The sequence below is a fragment of the Melopsittacus undulatus genome, chromosome 11 (genome assembly GCF_012275295.1).
Source record: "Melopsittacus undulatus isolate bMelUnd1 chromosome 11, bMelUnd1.mat.Z, whole genome shotgun sequence".
Lineage (NCBI taxonomy): Eukaryota > Metazoa > Chordata > Aves > Psittaciformes > Psittaculidae > Melopsittacus > Melopsittacus undulatus.
In genome coordinates, this window is record NC_047537.1 from 20,146,491 (window position 1) to 20,163,750 (window position 17,260).

At 45.2% G+C, this 17,260-nt stretch overlaps 1 protein-coding gene across 1 annotated transcript in view; it reads right to left on the reverse strand.

Moving 5' to 3' along the window:
* Positions 1-16,088, reverse strand: part of MMD (monocyte to macrophage differentiation associated) — a 40,780-nt gene extending 24,692 nt beyond the window's left edge. Inside the window, exon 1 of the mRNA XM_034067669.1 lies at positions 16,041-16,088. Within this exon, the coding sequence (XP_033923560.1) occupies positions 16,041-16,081 (41 nt within the window). The 5' untranslated portion in view covers positions 16,082-16,088. The remainder of the gene's footprint in view (positions 1-16,040) is intronic.
* Positions 16,089-17,260: the final 1,172 nt, after the last annotated feature.

The window sequence follows — 17,260 nt, forward strand, 5'->3', positions numbered from 1 at the left end:
GAGTCCTCACAAGGGCTGACCTTGTTCTGCCGCACTGGACGTTACAACCCTCTTATCTGTAGCTTGTGGAGGCAAAACTGCAAGGCCACATTTTTGGGAATGGAATCCAGGGCCTTGGAGGAAGGCCATGCTTTCAAAATCTGTTTCCTCAGTAGCTCCCCCAGTAGCTGGGATGTGGTGCTGGCACCAGATCAAAGCCCAGGAATTCCTGTGCCGTGCTTGGACCATTCCTCCTGGCTGAGGTCACACCACTCTCCTCCTGTTGGGTTTTGGCAGGATCAGTTTTATAAATTACAGGGTGAGATACAGCCCTGGTGTGAGAGCGAGGATGGGGAAGGTGTGTGCTGCTCACCCAGTGTGGCACACAGCCAGCCACCATGGTGGCATCTGCCTGTGCCCTCAGCTGGCCCCTCACTGCTGTTAGCAACTGCACACGACTCACTTCAACCAGTCTCACATCTGACGTAAATAGGAATGTTAGGGTTTGAGTGGCTACCAATTAGTTGTAAATTTTAGTGGAGTTTGGTACTAGTATTTTACTTAAATATTAGCTTTTTAAACAAAAAGAAGCTCAAAACATCAGTTCCTTTGGCACTGGGAAACCCTTTGTGGAGGTTCTGGTGAAAATTACAAATGTTTCCACCTGAGCTTTCTAAAGGCACATTTCAGCAGAAACCCAAATTCTCCTGTTGTGGCAGTAGAGCTCTGCTGGGTACATCTGGACTAATGTTAACTATTTAAAAGGCCCTTAGTGCCCTCCAAGACTGAAAGGAGGGAATCTGCTTTAAGGAAAGACACCCCTCAGCAGCAAACAGATGATAGTCTGGAGGACCTCGTATCTCTCCTCTTGTTCTAGAGCTTTGGGGAGCAGAGGCCCAACCTTTGTGCAGCTACATTAGTCCCATCCAGACTGAGGTGATCCATCCATACCTCCACGGGTATGCCTGCAATGCAGAAGGTTAAAATAAATGGTTGATAAATGTCATTAGTTTTGGGATCATCTAACAGAGGTTGTTCAAGCTGTTGTTTTTCTTACAGCTTCCCTGCAGGCACAGCAGAGCCCTGTGCTCTGCCACACAAGGGCTGGTTTAAAAATAGACATTTTTAAGCACAAAATGTCTCCACCTACAACATAAAAGAATAATACTAAAGTTGCAAATCAAAGACCTTAACATTAGAGAGCACCAGAATTAGTCAACTCTGGCTTAGTCTTTCTGTATATGTCTAACATGGCACAGTACATAATACCATGACTAAACTATTTTTTCCTGTAGGAAAAATCACACACTGGATAGCCTATGTTCACTCTGGGCACAGCTAGTCAATATTCAATTCTCTTTTTTTACTTTTCAGTATGCATTCTAAGGTTTAATCCAAGCTGTGAGGGAGAGGTTTTATAAACTGCAGTTGTGATAATCTGATCTGATCCTTGGTCCTTTGTAGGGCAGCCCTAATGTAACTTGAGCACTCAATCTGCATGCTAGATCTTTTCCTGTTGACTTCTTTTGTCTTTAGAAACACATTTTTCCCCTGTAGTGTGAACCATATCTTCTGGTGCGGTGACTGCAGGAGAGCCAACTGCCTGGAGCAGCCAAGTCCCACTGGGTAAATAACCACCTGCACTGGTGTGCTGTTGGCTTGGATGCTTATGGCGAGATCCTGTGTTCACGGGGTGCAGATTGATGTTTGTGATAATCAGATATAGATGGAATTGTACAAGACTGAGGATCCCAAAGTTCTCCTTTTTACAGCTGCTACCCAGACCCCATGGAGGATTTCCATCATCTCCATCATTGCAGCGTGGCTCTGTCAAGACTCTTGCCTCTGTACAGTGCTATGGGGCGGGGGCTGAGCTACACGTTACACAACCTGCAAAATGAGCTGGAGGCCTATAACAGAACCAAAATTGGACCAAGTCTTTTGTAACAAGTGAGTGGGGCCTTAAATGGAGATGTTGTTTGTAGGCATCTCTGCTGCTAAGGAGCAGAGAACAAATATTTGTTCACCCGCCTTCACAAATCCTGTTCACATAAAGCCTCTCACCTCCCTGTAATAAAAAGCTGCCAAAAAGGTTGGCTCTCCATTAAACTTTGCTGTGGGTGACGAACGTGCCTGCCTGTAAAAGCCGTGCTGCACTCAACACCACACATGGCATGACAGGAATGAACCAGCCCTTCTGCTCAGTGTGAAGGGCAGATCCTCAGTTGGTGTCAAGAGCTGTGACCCCAGGGCAGCCGCTGCAAGCCAGGGCTGCTCTCTGCACTTTTATTCTGGCTGATTCTGCAGAGCTTTACATCTCAAATCCTGCTTTTTATCTTGAAATGTGAAAACACAAACCAAGCAGTTCAGAGTCTCTATTTTGGTCACAGTTTACCCACTGCAAGTAGTGTTTGATGGTGGAGGGATGAAGAACAGCACCACAAAGACATGCCCATCTTCACTTCAGTCTTAGCACCCAAGAAGGACCAATCAGCCTATGTGGGACTGCATTTCAGTCATCTGCTACTGTTTTGTTTGTGAGGATGGGCTCCCAGCAAAGGCTCCCACTCTGACACCCCACACACACTGTTCACCTGGCTGCCAAAAAAGGGCTGGTCATAGCATGGACTAGGGGGTAACTACACCAGATGGAAATGTTTTCACACTGGAGAGTGTTCCCAGCTGGAAAGAGAATGGGACAATGCCCATCCTTCTTCCAGTGTTCACACAGAGGAGGTGGTGGAGCTGGTTTTGTTGTCAAAAATGGGCACGAGAGCAGGGGACAGCCTGAGCTAAGCACGTGGTAATGCAGGCACCACTCTGCATGCCTGCCCTGGGGAGCCCTGCCAGCTCACCTCCAGCCCTGCCCTCACATACCCCTGTTATTCCAGCTCTTGAGGCCAGCTCCGAGCAGCAGCTTTGCCCTTAGTGCAGGAGAATGGTTTGTTTTGACGGCAAGATAATGAATGTGCCTCAGCTCCAGAGCTGTAAAATCCCTGCGGAGATGAGGCGTGTCCAGTTTTTACTGCACCACAGCCAGGTGAGCAGAACACCATATTCCTACTCAGAGATGACCATGCTCAGCCACCTGACTGCAGTAAGAACTGCAGCTGTTTTCCCCATTTTATAGTGGCAAAGCTGGTATCTATTAACCTTCTCACTTGGAAAATAACACCCAGAGGCCACAATCAGAAACTGTCAGCTATGGCTAACTTTTTTCATATGATTTCATAAGAAATCACATTCTTATGTTGGAACTTCAGCCAGCATTGAAAGAATGAGCTCTTCAGCTGCTTGCAGGCGAGGCAGTGAAACTCTTATTGTTTGTTATTAAAAATGAACTAAAATCATTTAAAGACATTTTATACATGCACATTTATCCCTTCATGTAACAACATTCACGCTTACACATGGCTGCTCCATCCAGGTCTTAGCCTGATTTCATAAACAGTAATCACTATCTTTTCTTCCCTGGCTCTCTTTGTAGCTGAATTGTTCAGTCCTGTTTTGGGAATGCTCAGCACTGATGTTGGATAAAGGCACTGAAGCAGCAGCAAGGAAAGGTTTACTGACACTACTCCCATATTCAGTATGGTTTATTTTATGTTCACTGCAGCTTATTTTTTGTTCCCCTCACTATTATTTGTGCTAATAAACTCTGCAAATATAAATATAGAGCCATTTTGTATGTGTTTTTCACACTGATAGAATGAATTAGCTTTCCTGCAGATTCTCCATTATATACTGGCTTCCACTATGTGCTGTACACCGACACAAGAAGGAAACATTTGCCACTACAGCCCTTTGCAAACATGGTTCTCTTCCAAGCTTACTGTCTTGCTACTAGTATGTGAAATAGTCTGTGTATATTACTACAAAAGACTGTTATTTACACATCCAAACCTAACATATAGCTCACAGCAAACATTCCCTAAGACATGGAGCTGGAGTGGAACTTCAATATGGCTGTGCTCACACCACCTCCAAGGCCTGAAACCCAAAATACACAGTAGAGACCAAACTGCCTTCTTCCCAGTGAATCTTGAGAATCCAAATGCAGTGCCTTGTCACCTGCAGCTTTCTATCAGAAGAAACAAAACCCAGCTAAGGTCTGACTTTCCTCTGGAGGTACCCATCCCTCTCCCTGTGGAAGCACACTGGATTTCTAATCAGGCACTCAGGTTGGTAAGAGAGGAGGAATGCTTCCATAGGCATGAAACTGGGCTTGAAATCTGACTGAGCCATAACACCAATTCTGGAAGAACTCATCTCACCTGCCAAAAAAGGTAAAATCAGGACAATTTTCAATACCAGCCAGTGGGTACAGTCACAAACCATCACTCTTAGAGGAGCAGCAGTTGCCTGGCCCGAGCATGCGCCTGCAGACTGGCAGCTCTTCAAGTGCTGGGCTCTGTGTTCACATCACCTGTGGTTCATCCCTGCACATGGGCACAGTTCAGAGCCCACGTGCCCAAGGAACGGACCCACAGGTAGGGAACTGAGTAGTTCCAGGATCCTTTTGTTTACCCTTGGGAAAACAAGGGTAAACCTGAAATCAGCACCTCCTGACCTCATTCTGTTCTTACTCTCATTTCCATTTAGCACATTCTCTTCCATTTTGCATGGGTGACTGCATTGTCAATTTAGACCCAGCTCTTGGAAGACTTACAAGGATGCATATTTATATTGCAAATGAGTGTATATTCATATATATGTACATACATACCCAATCAGAGATGGGTCACCCATGGCTTGCCACCTAGATTTGACTGCAGGAGTGATAGAAAGGGGAGCAAAGACTGATTTACACCAGCTGAGGATCTGGTCTATATGTTGCAACAAAGCTCACGCAAACTAAATATGGCCTTGCATCATAAACCATAGGCTGGAGCCAAGAAATAGCTCAGCTGGAGAAGTCAAAGAATGAGGAGAGCACAAGCCTGGTCAGGTTTAGAGCACTCTGTATCTAAAAACATGTCCTGACTTATTCACAAGAGGTAGTTTTGAAGCTGATTTTTTTCTCTTGCAACTCCCCAATCCTCTGAGCTCATTAAGATGAAGACACTCTAATTTCCAGGAGCAGCCAAGAGGGAAAGGTCAAGGAAGGATTTCTTTGTAATGCTGATACTCAAATTCCAGGGAGAACAGCCTGGTTTTCATTAAGCCACTGTCAAAAGATAAATTACTGCACTATCCAAAGGAAGTAGGACTGCTCTTACCCTCTGTGCAAAAGCTAGAGAAAGAAAGGAGCTGATGACTTATACCTTGTGTACAAGTCTGCTTGTGTAATACACAGGCCATTGTACAGGAGCGCCAGAAATGAGATCTCAGGTTGACAAAAACAAGGTCTTGTTACCAGCAGCTGGCCCCAGCTGGGTGAGGAGCAGCCAGAGCTGCTATAATGGTACCATTACACACCCCCTTTGCACAGGAGGCTTTGTGGGGGCTATATCCATAGGACTTCAGTTCTGAAGGTGCAAAGCTACTCAGAGAATGAGATGTGTAGTCTTCAAAAGAAGCAATTTTCAGCATTACACCAAATCTCAACTGATGCCAGAAAGCCCTGGGAATGCAGTGAAATCTCTGCTAAACAGGGCTCAGCCTCTCAGGGAGGTCATTTGCTGTTATTTGCCACTCTGTATTTCCATGGATTGACATCAGAGGAAGACAGTCTGATGAGACAAATTATTTTAGTTCAAACTGAATCAAATATTTGATTTCATTCATCTTCCACCCATCTCCACTTGAAAAGGGCCATCTGTCCACTATGAAGCATCCTGACTAAGAAAAAACATTGCTCAAGGCCCTCAAAAGGCAAACAAAGCACAGTGCTGTGTCTTGCAGGTGCATGCCCTAATGACATGGCTTTGGGGTGTTCACAACAGTAACTGCCTTTGCCTCTCAGGAGAGCTTTCCTGCAGTCCATGGGTTGAGGCTGAGGACTAAGACACTGTCTTTTTAACACTGGTGCAATTAGTGGTCATGTTGTTGTACAAAGAGCAGCAAAAGGAGTGTGGAAATCAACAGGCGGAGAGCTGCTCATCCTGAAACCAGAGAGGGATGGCAGAAACAGGTCCAGCAGCCAAACTGTGTCTTGAAACAAGCTCTGAAGCATGGCAGCTGAATGTCAGTTGTGGGTGTATTTGTGCAAATTTGGACATTCTCTCCTGCACTGTACTTGCACTTGTGTATTCCCACTGAAATCCCATTGAATTACCTCAAGTAACCTCCTGCCCACAATGGGGAAAGGAAGAGCAGAGCACAGCCGTGGCTTAGAAGCCAGTCCAGGTTCACAGCGAGTCTCAGGCAGCAAAACCTGTACCCTGCAAATCCAAAAACTGGAGCATGGAAAGAGCAATGGTTTGTGAAGAGAAACAGGATGCACTTGATGGGCTGTGCCTGTGTCCCAGAATGTGCTTTTTGGAAAGATGATGCTTTGGACAGTAGTTGCTTGACGCAGTTGACTGTCAAATCACCTGCCCTGTCTCATTAGCTTTGGTGAAGAAAAAGGGTGGTCCAAGGCAAGGTGAAGAATGAGAATGAAGCTGGGCTGACTTCTGAATTCAAGCTACTGTAATACACAGTTAAAACAGAAACACCTGCAATCTTTATACAATCTGCAATTATGTGCACACAGACATATGTCTCTGCATGCGTAGGTGTATGCATGCATTGTACATTAATATGGGTATAACAACCAAAGAAGCTGATATAGTTGCTTTTCTTTAGGTAATATCTTTCATTAGGAGATAATGGATTATGATTGTTTCAATTTTTTGAATCCATGGCAAAACATTAAAGCATTTTCTGACTTCACCACATGCCCCTTGCAGGAGCCTGCTCTGTGCCAGCAGCCAGGGCTGTACCTACAAACCTATTTCTCAAGTGTGGCAGCCTTGCCCTGCCCCAGTCAGCTTGGGCACATGCTGTCCCCACCTCAGGTTAAAGTTGTGATCAGGCAAAGCAGCCCTTTGAACTCCGAGATTATCCAGGTCCTCCTTGCCTTTTGGCAGGTTATTCTGTGAGTTTCAGATAGATGTGATCTGGCTGACAGGGGTTTATCTGTTAAGACAGGAAAGCTGGTGCCCCGTAGGAGCAGAGCTAATCTGATGGGTTAGCACTTAAATCAAAACAAGAGTGGTAGAACACGTCTGATCCACAAAGATGCTTTCAAGCCCTGCACTGGGCAGGATGCGGTGGCAGGAAGCTGCACCACACTTACAGCATTGTCACACACTGCACCAACTCAGAGCTGTGCCACTGGCCCCACACGTCCTGCTTGGCCCTGCTCAGGACATGCACTGGTGCAATCTTGCTGAGGTCTGGGTGCTCACCCCACGGGGTCTGGCTTCTGTGCACATGCAGGTGGCTGCTGAGACCCATCTGCACGGGATGGAAAGTACTTGGAGGTCAAAGGGTGCCCTCTGCATTGCAGAGAGGCAGGAGTGCTGCTGTACACCTGCCTGGGAAGCAGCTAACAGCAAACAGCTGGACCTGGGCCAGTCCAGGTAAGAACAAGACTTTGCAAATGCTAGAAACAAAGAGAAGTGCTTCACCTTGTGTGCCAAGGGCACAGCCTGGCCTTAAGCTATTTTCCTTCATCCTTTTCATCCAGTAAGTATGCATTGACTTCTGCTCTAAAACAAATGGGAATGACCTGGCTTCTCTAGTGCCTGTTACTCCAGGTTACCCTGTGCACTTCCCAGCAGAGAGGACACAGAAACACTGCGGTCACAACCCACCTCCTCCCAAGCAGCTGCTAAACAAAACAGGAAACAGCAGCCCTACAGTGTGACCATGCTTTGAAGCTCTGCCTTGTGGGACAGGCTTCAGTAACCTTTCAGGGGAAGCTTCAACAGCCCCACCACTGCTGGAGCCTTTCTCTGCCCTCTTGCCACAAGCACTGCTGCCTGCTCCTCTTGGATCCTGCACACCAGGCTGGGGACTCTCTCTTCCACTGCATGCTCACAGGCAGTGAAATCACATCATGTATTCACCTTAAGGAGATGAGGAGGACTAAGCATTTTCTGTTTGCAGAAGGAGAAGAGCAGCGAGTCTATGTATAAAATCATTTCCCATTAACCATCCTGTGATAGTATCTTACATCCTGCTCATGGCAGTTTAACTGTCACCCCAAACTGATGGACCTTTGAAACACTGAGAACACAAAATCACAAGAGATCTGCCACACTGCAAAGCTGGCAAGAGAGTTGGAGGGAAAGAAAAAGGGCCCTTTGTCCTTTCATCCCTATAGAGATAGTAACAGGAGAGCAGCACATGTCCTCCAGGCCAAATAACCCCACCAAGACAGTTGCAAAACTACACAGACTTGACAATGATGAGCCATACCTTCTCCTTCAGTTACGGCTTAAAGCTCCTACTTGTCCAAGCAGTTCTCTAACCTCTACCACAACAAGTTGGTTTAAAACCTCCATCCTCTCAAGACACACTAAACCACCAGTAAACAGCGTCCCAAGGATGCAGTGTTAACACTTCACGACTGTTTTTGCCATGCCAGAATGAGTTAAGGTAGGAGCCTCTGTCCTGCCTTTGAATTTCCTGGCTTTCCCCTGTCTGCGTCACAATATAATTCTTTGCAGCCATCCTTTTCCTCAGATGTTCAGAGTTAGCATTGGGATCCCTGCCAGGTCTCCTTCCCAAAACAAACACAGAGCCTCCCCATGCCAAAGATTTGCCTTCTATTCAATACCCCAGGGACAAAACACTTGGCTTCACAAGCACTGCCCCCATTTCTATTCTGCAGATGTACATTAATAAAAATGCAGCTTTACAGAGCCTTGTCTGCACTAGAACAGACTTAATGGCATGCCCCTACAAGCTGTCTCTCTCCATCGACTGTAAATAGAGCTTCAATTAATTAAGGAGGTTATTTGCCAAGTTAGTGCACAGAGTTTCAGCAAACATAATAAGGTTTATTGTCAACTTACTTTTTCCTGGTGTGATCATGCCTGCATCGGAGTTTTGCTAATAATAATAACACCCACCCATTATTAAACCACAGTGTAAACCTGCTCTAAAACTAATGCCCTGAAAAGTGATCAAATACTATTCCCATCTAATTATAAAGCTTTTCTTGCCCTCCAGTGTCCCTGGGTTCCTGCCTTATCTGCTGCTGTAACCTGTGTTTGTTGCCTGGAGGGATGGAAATCGCAGAGCTGTTGGTGGCTGATGAGAAATGATTCAATGGAAATGCTGCTGTGAGCCCTGTAGATAGCAAACCACATCCCTACACTGCTCTGAGCTGGGAACAGACTGAGATTCGGATTGATCCTTTCTGTCTAGTAAGGGATGTGTCCTTCAGCAAGCCAAGGCTGCTACTGCCTTCTTTTCTTTTGGAATGAAAACAAGGTTTTCTCTCTTTGAAGAAACAAGTAGGTGACTTATGTACAAAAAGAACATTCAGAGAACAGGAACAAATCCCCTCCAAGAAGCACTATTAATATGCGTTCATCAAGTACTGTCTTTTTGTTGTTGTTAGGGAAGGTAAGTGGTATAGGGGCTATACCCAATGACCATGGCACATGCAGACATTAAATCAAGCCCTGCTACTCACAGACCTTTTTTCTACCAACCTTATTCTTATTAGATTTGATTTATATATGTCCAGTTTCCAGCAAGAGACTTGAGATAAATACATTAATCCCTCAGAAATTCATGTCTCCGTTGTGTCATTTGAAGAAGGCTCAGGAGAAGGATGTGCCTGATTCCTGCCTTCCCATCCCTTTCTTCAAAGGTTTAGACATAGAATTGGCCTGAATTCATACATTTATTTTAGTTAAAGGTGGTTGGGCTATTAAAAATATTGATAATTTAGGCAATTTTATTAATACAAATAGAGGTGGATGCCAAGCCTATATTCTTTGCTCATGCTGAAGTCAATAGAAGTTAACTTCAGTGTATTTTTAGGGTAATAAAGAGCCTAATAAGCTTCAATGCTGAAGGAGTGTGAAATGTGGGTGTTTAAACAATATGTCCAAGTCTCCCTGTGCTCAGGAAGAGATGCAAATACATCATCATTCATAATTAACAACATCTCTGTAGCATCACCCGTGAAAGGATCGCATGTTCCTTCATAAATATTAAATCAACCCAACACCCAGCTGTGTAACAATTATTACTGCCATTGACAGATGGAGAAACTAGGGCACAGTCTCATTGCCCACACAGAGCATCTGCTGCAGAGCTGGGAAGAGACTGACCTATCCGAGTTGAACAATCCGATGCTGGATCTGGATGTCTCATGACAAGTATCTGCCTCCAAAAGCTGCACTCAAATCATCACATCAGGGTGGAAATGCTTCTTTGAAAGGTTAATGTCAAACAGTGTCATTATTAGAGGGGGAAATAAAGCAGCAGCATCTCCAAGGAAACAGGAACACGTGAGAAGGAGGGAGCAAGGCAGGAAAACCAGCAGTTGTAACTTCAGTTAGAGATGGCAGCCATATCTGTTGTCCCATGTTTTATATTCCTGGTATGACTTTCTGCTAAGTTCGGCAGCTTCCTGCTGTGAATGTCAGAGCAATTTACTTACACACAATTTAACTTCCTGTCACTCAAGCATGAAGGACCAGATCTCTACCTCAGAGCTCTGACAGATGCCCCACAAGTCACCCTGCTTTCCTCCTGGACAGCAGGAGCCACCACATACCCCCAGCATACATCCTCCCACCTTCCTCATGTGTGTATCCTCACTATGGCTCCGGCTGTCATTTCACCCCCCACTGAAATGCAGCTATTCTGGGTACAGGCTGCAGTAGTCCCTTTTCTTTCAACACCCAGATACTGAAATTCAGCACAGGGAGTCAAACACTTGGGAAACTCACAAAGTCATTTGGGCTAGAGCAGGACCAGGAGACACAGGTTGATGCTTTACCTTATAAAAAGTACATATATATATATATACTTTGTATATTATACAAAGGTAGCTTGGGAGACAGGGCTTGCAAGTTTTAAGCCATCTAAAAGACGGCATGCTGGGCTGTAAGGCTCCCCTAAGTATAAAGAACACTGGATTATGGCTGGGAGAACAGTATTTCCTATTAAACACCCAATATTAGTTCTTCTTCTGGCATTCCCACCAAAGCACCAGCATTACGCAAGCTGAATAGCTGATAACATAAGGCGATGTGGTTCTAGGCAATAAAAACTATTCTTCAGCTCTTCTTAGAGCCAAGGGGTTTGACTTGGACTTGCTGCTGTGCTTCTATACTTAGCACTATCAGAGGATGAGCATTTGCACCACAAGAACAGTGTGCTAAAAAAAATATAAAAATTATCCCTTTTCCAATTAAAAAAGAATAAAATTATTGCAGGGGAAGGAATTCTCCCTTGTGGATATGGGTTAAGTCTGTCTGGACTAATCCTCTACTCATATGCGGTGGCTTATTAGGGATTAAAAAAACCCTGAAGGCTTAGATGTATATTTACAGTGGACCAGGCTCACATGAAAGATGTGTTTTCAGTGAATTTAATGACACATTTGACTTGAATTCATGTTGGAGAAATCTGGTTGGTTTGGGAGTTTTTTGCTGTTGTTTCTGTGAAACCCTTTAATAAAGGCTTTACAGAAGCAGTAATGCATAACTCTAAAAGGGCTCTAAAGCCAATTGAAAGCGAGCCAGAGCAGACTGAATTCCTGCTTCCTGCAGAACAGCAATAAATCCTTCTGCCACCACTCGGTTCCCTTCAAGCCACAGTTACAGATCACCAGACTGCCACGATGACCAGAGCTCACCCAAAGCAAGTGTCCTCAGGCTCTATGCCCATTATTTCCCTGGATGTACCATGGTTTATTCATCAGCTTCACTGCTTCACCCGCTCCGGCCATTTTTTGTTGGAGTTTGTTTAATTTTGCATTCTTTGAACTTACTGGACTTAGTTCATAAAATGCAGTTCAAGTGCAGCCCCTGCACGCCAGTTTAGTAGTAATCCCCTTCGGAACCACACTAATGTCTAAGACAGCAATCTCAGTACAGAGGACAGCAGAGCAGGAAAAATTAACACAGAGCAGAGACACAAGGGGCAAAGTGGGAATTGAGCTGCCCAAGGATGTCTCATAAGCCAAGGGCAGAATTGGGAACAGAGCGTATTTCCTAAATCCTTATCCATCTGACACTCTCCAAATCATATTGCTTCTGAACAAATGTTAACACAATTCTTACCAACACCTTATTTGCACATGGCATGTACGTCAGAACAGTATTTCTATGCTAGATACCCAAGCCTTAAAATACCACCTAATCCTCTCAGCAAAACACCTCTGCATAGGCACAGACCCTGATCAACTGAACGACAGTGTAAGAACCAGACAATGTCAGGAGCTCCAGGAGTGCTGTTTTACTGCAGCTGCAGATCTCAACAGCATTTCCATCCCAGTGCTTTCCCCATGTTGCCAGCCATGGACCAGAGCGTGTATGATGCTGCAGATACCTCAAAGGTCTCTGCACAACTCCCCTGCATGGCTTGGTTTGTTATAGCTGTTGGCAGAGCCTCGCTTCAGGAGGCTTTTTAGGCTGTGTGAACTCCAGCAGGGGACACACATTTTACATGGCACAATTTAGGGAAAACAGCTGCATTGCTACAAGAACATTTGTACCCAGTTTCTCCCAATTATGCAAAGGACATGGCAGAGGACTGCAAATGCTGGAGGGAATGCAGCTTCACAGGTGATTTCCTCCAAGCTTGGCCCGATAAGAGCCCATCTGCATGCATTAATCCTGCCACAGTCATTAAGTAAAGCATGGTAGCAGAGACCACGTACTGCAAAGCAGTGATTTTACTCACAGATTTGATTACTTGCAATTCTCTGTACATACCCAAGGGCTCTCCCGCTGCTTTCATATAGCAATATTGTTCTAATAGAGAAAAAACTAAGAAAGCCATTTTATTCCCATTGGAAAAACAACATCCTGATACACTTTAGTGTCTCATTTTCTGGAAGGGGATTTTACCCACTGCTTAGAAACACTATCAGGAAGAAAGGGTCATGTACTGCTCTTCTACCTCCGTGTTTCAGGGCAGAGTCCACCAACTCTATCACAACTGATAAATGTCTACAGATGTGAACACTGTGCTCCTAGGCACTGCCCCCCTGCCTGCAGCCTCCCTGCACACTGCAGCCTGCCTGCTTAAAGCTCAAGCAAAGAAACTTGTCCACACCAAAAATCAATGACTTTGGCATTGCATTATTGGAGCCAGGAGTCTGTGGCTGGTGCACACAAAAGGTTTGCAGACCTTGAGAAATGCAGCTATATAAAAGTACTTACTCACACAGCCTTGCAAGCCTCTATCTCTGCATTACTACTTACAAAAACAACAGGGTGGTAAAGATCCTTGGGCAGCTCAGTTCCCACTTCACCCCTTTTGTCTGCTCAGTGTTAATTTTTCCTGCTCTGTACTGAGACTGCTTTCTTCGTAGACATTAGTGTGGTTCCTAAGGGGGTTACTACAACACCGGTGTGCAGGGGCTGCACTTGAATTGCGTTTTATGAACTAACCCCAGTAGGTTCAAGGAAAACAAAATGTGTCCTGGCATCATTACACTGTTTGCATGACCTTCATCAAAGACTCACATTGTTCCTCTCTGGCACTGTGGCATTTTATGTGGTATCTTACCACCAGTGAAGAGAGCTGTGCCACACACTGTGATATTTTTGAGCTGGTTTTCATCCCCCAGGCTCTTCTTAGCAAAGATTATTATTTCTGTTCCCTAACATCAAGAATCACTTATCACCAAGAAGGCTCCTAGCATGTTCAATGATACATGAACACACAAAAGGCTTTCAAGAGCTTACAAGCTAAAGATAAGGCAGATAGGAAAGCCCAAGAAAAGATAACACTGCCCTGCGTGGGTGACAGTGGCAATAACATACCAGCAGCTTAGTCACTGCCAAGTTTTGGCAAAGCAGCTACAACTTGTGGTTACTAATTGAACTTTTTCACTGCTAAATAACCAAAACAAGACATTCAACATAATTATTGCAGTCTGTTTGGCAAAGGATCATGCCTCCAACTTCTGATTTATTACCAGTTTCATCACACCAAGGGTTTTAATCAAGCTTCCCAGAAGCCTTCCTTCCAAACCCAGGGGTATATGTAACTCACAGGGGTGCAGAGGACAGATTGAATACAAAACCAAGCTCACCCTCAAGAATTTAGAAACCAAAATGAAAGCCACAACCTATTCTGGCTGCTTTTAAATATACAGATAAATTAAAAGATACTTGAGAGTTCTCTGCTTCTGCCAGGATGCTCTGCTGGCTGATGCATAAATCACCACTTTGGGATGTAGCGCAGGCAGATGGTTACCACCTAGCTGAGGTAGAAACCATGCAACCCAGCTGAACAAGAGATTCATTCCATTGCAATTTGAATTCACTGCAGTTTATTTCTGGAAGTATTTAAGATGCCTGTGCTGAAGGCAGTAGGACCAGTGCATCCAGTGAGTCATCCATGACACCTGATGTAGGCAGGTAATAAATCTCAGCATGTTTACTAAAGCTTTCTATAGGACTCTGAGGGTACTTCACCTTAAGATGATGTAAAATAGCATAGGGGACAAATATCTTGAACTGTGTTGGTCCAACACTAGTTTTCCCTTAATAACCAGTTAAAACTCACCAGCTAAAGAGTACCACACACAGTAACTGTGTTAACCAGAGGGACACAGGAACCTGGCATCCATCTTGGGATTTCAGAAAAGAAATTTCAGATTTTTGTTTGGTCACAGTATGTTTGGGCAGGAAAAACAACTTAAACCACAAATTCCCTATAGACAGATTAGTTTTAAAACCTGGTTTGGCCACCAGTGACAAAGTGCCTCTGCCAGCATGGAACACAGCAGGAACCAACCCAGGCAGCATCTCCCCAGCTTCTCAGGTGAGTCTTGCAGCCCAGCCTGATGGGGACAGAGCATGACCTGAGCTGGCTGTGCTTGGGAACAGCTAGATAACACTGCAGCCACTTCTGTGGCTACAGGATCAACATTCCTCATCTCTGTCCATTTGTGCTTCACCTGGAGGACAAAGAAAGCATTTTCCTTCCTTTCAAGAGATGTGGACTTCAGTCCATCAAACACCTACAGGGAGAAAACCAGCAAGACATGGAAGAAACTTATTAGCCGAAAAGGCATCTAGCTCATAGCTTCCAAATGATGGGGAGAATAACGGGAGGTGACACAGATAAAGAGTAGATTTACTGGAGATATAATAAGAGCCTTCATGTGGCCCAGCTGAAGCACAATACAGCTGAAAGAAGGCTTGGGGACAAGAGGCAGGGTCAGACACGTGGAGATGCACATTGAAAGCGAGGACGTAAGTCAGACTTGCTGCAAAGGGTCAGAGATTGCTGTTTCATGGGGCAGACAGCAGCAATGACTCACACATATTGCATTACTGATACATTTGCCCTGGTTCACACTTTCCCTTGGGCAGGAAGCATCGTGCCCAGCTTTTCCAGGAAGCATATTGTATCTTGTCAGGGGATTTGTGCAGGGCAAGGGGTACTCTGCCTGGTAAGAGCAGAGCTCATGTTCTCCGTATGGAAAATAAGTGCCAAGACAGGCTTGGCACTGCCCTCTGGGGACAATATGGAAAGTATTAAGTTCTGATGGGAGCAGCAGCTGGCTTCTATCAGAAAGGCACTATCTCTATCCTTTCAAAACCCTTTGTGCTTCTTTTCTCACTGGAGAGATAAACAGCCTGCCAAGGTCATTTGCACTCTGCTGGCTGGAGAAGATGTGCTGAGGCTACAAGGCAGTGCTGTAGGTGGGATGCTTTGAACAACACCGTGTTCCTGCAAAACCAAGAGTACCAAGCATGACTCCAGATTAAACCAAGACCCCTTTTCAGTGCCTGAGTTGATAAAGCACCACTGCTTCTGACTGCCAGAGGGCTGCAAAGCAGCAGCAGCACTAATGGAAATCAGTCTCTTTGTGGATGGCAGGCAGGACTGCAAGCCTATATCAGTGCAGAAAACTGCTAAACGTAAAATGACCCCCCTGACAATGGCACGGTCTCAAATAAATCAGCAACTCAACTTACCTTGTGAACACATTATCCTTCTGCACACGGAGAGTAAACATAGCAGAGGAGGCAGCAGAAACCCGAGCGCCGAGGCAGGGTCCCCTTACACAACAGTAGTCCTTTTCCCTGGCAAGTCAGAGGAATTCTCGTAGGCAGAGATGAGCCCCTTTGCCCAGCGGGTGTTGGGGGAGCCCTGCTGCATCACCACCAACCGGATCGGAGGCTGGGTGTCTGCAGGGACCTCGGGAGCATATTCCTTGCTGGGATCCTTCCCCCTGCAGTCATAGAGCACACAGGAGATCAGGAAAACCAGAAGCAAAATAACATAACTAGCTACCAGAATGATGAGATTCAAGGTAACAGGATCAATCTCCAAATAAAACTCCATTTGGTCCCATACTATTGAGTGCAAACCCAGAGAATGGAGTTTCATATGCTCGAGTGAGCAACCACTAACTGATCAGAATGGATGTATTGGCTTTGCGGTAAAAATACATTAATCCTCAGGTCTCCTGTAGCAATGGCTTTCCGTGAACTGGATGATTAAAGCAGCTCAGTTTAATAACTTAAGCTCCTTCTTTTAATGCCGCGTTGCCTACAGTGGCAGAAGCTAAATCTGAATGCTATATTGACAGGAAAACATCCTCCTTGCTCAGGGAATATCTCTGCCTTGCTGGGCAGGTATCAAACCAGTTTTCATCTAAGGGCATTTTGCAGAATCTGCCTTCCTCAAGTAGGTTTGGGACTGTGGGCTAAAGAGAACCGAGCTATGTAATAAATGAATACAGAAACAAATCAGGGAGTAAGTAATTTGCAAGGTAATTTCTCACTGGTTCCTATTTCAACTAAGACCTTATTGTCCTGCGCTAGTGCTATAGAAGGGTTTATTAAGTGAACTAAAGACTTCTGTTACCCAGTTCCATATCAGGATTACAGGGACATGTCACACCATATCATATCACATGCTGCCCAGCCAGTCCTTGCATGAACTCAGCTCTAGGATCCTGCCTCCCACAGGCTGCTTTGTCCTCTTTGAGTCTCCCACATGCGAGAAGGTGCAACACGACTGCAGCATTTCTGTAGCCTGGGCACCACTCTTTTCTTTTTCCTATGTGGACCTTCCACTTGCTAAAACCAGAGGTGAAGCCTGTGATGTGACTGTCGCCTGCCTGGCAGCAGAGCCCCATTGCCCAGCCACAAAACCTGCAAGTTCTTCTTGCATCTTCCAGTTTTACAGC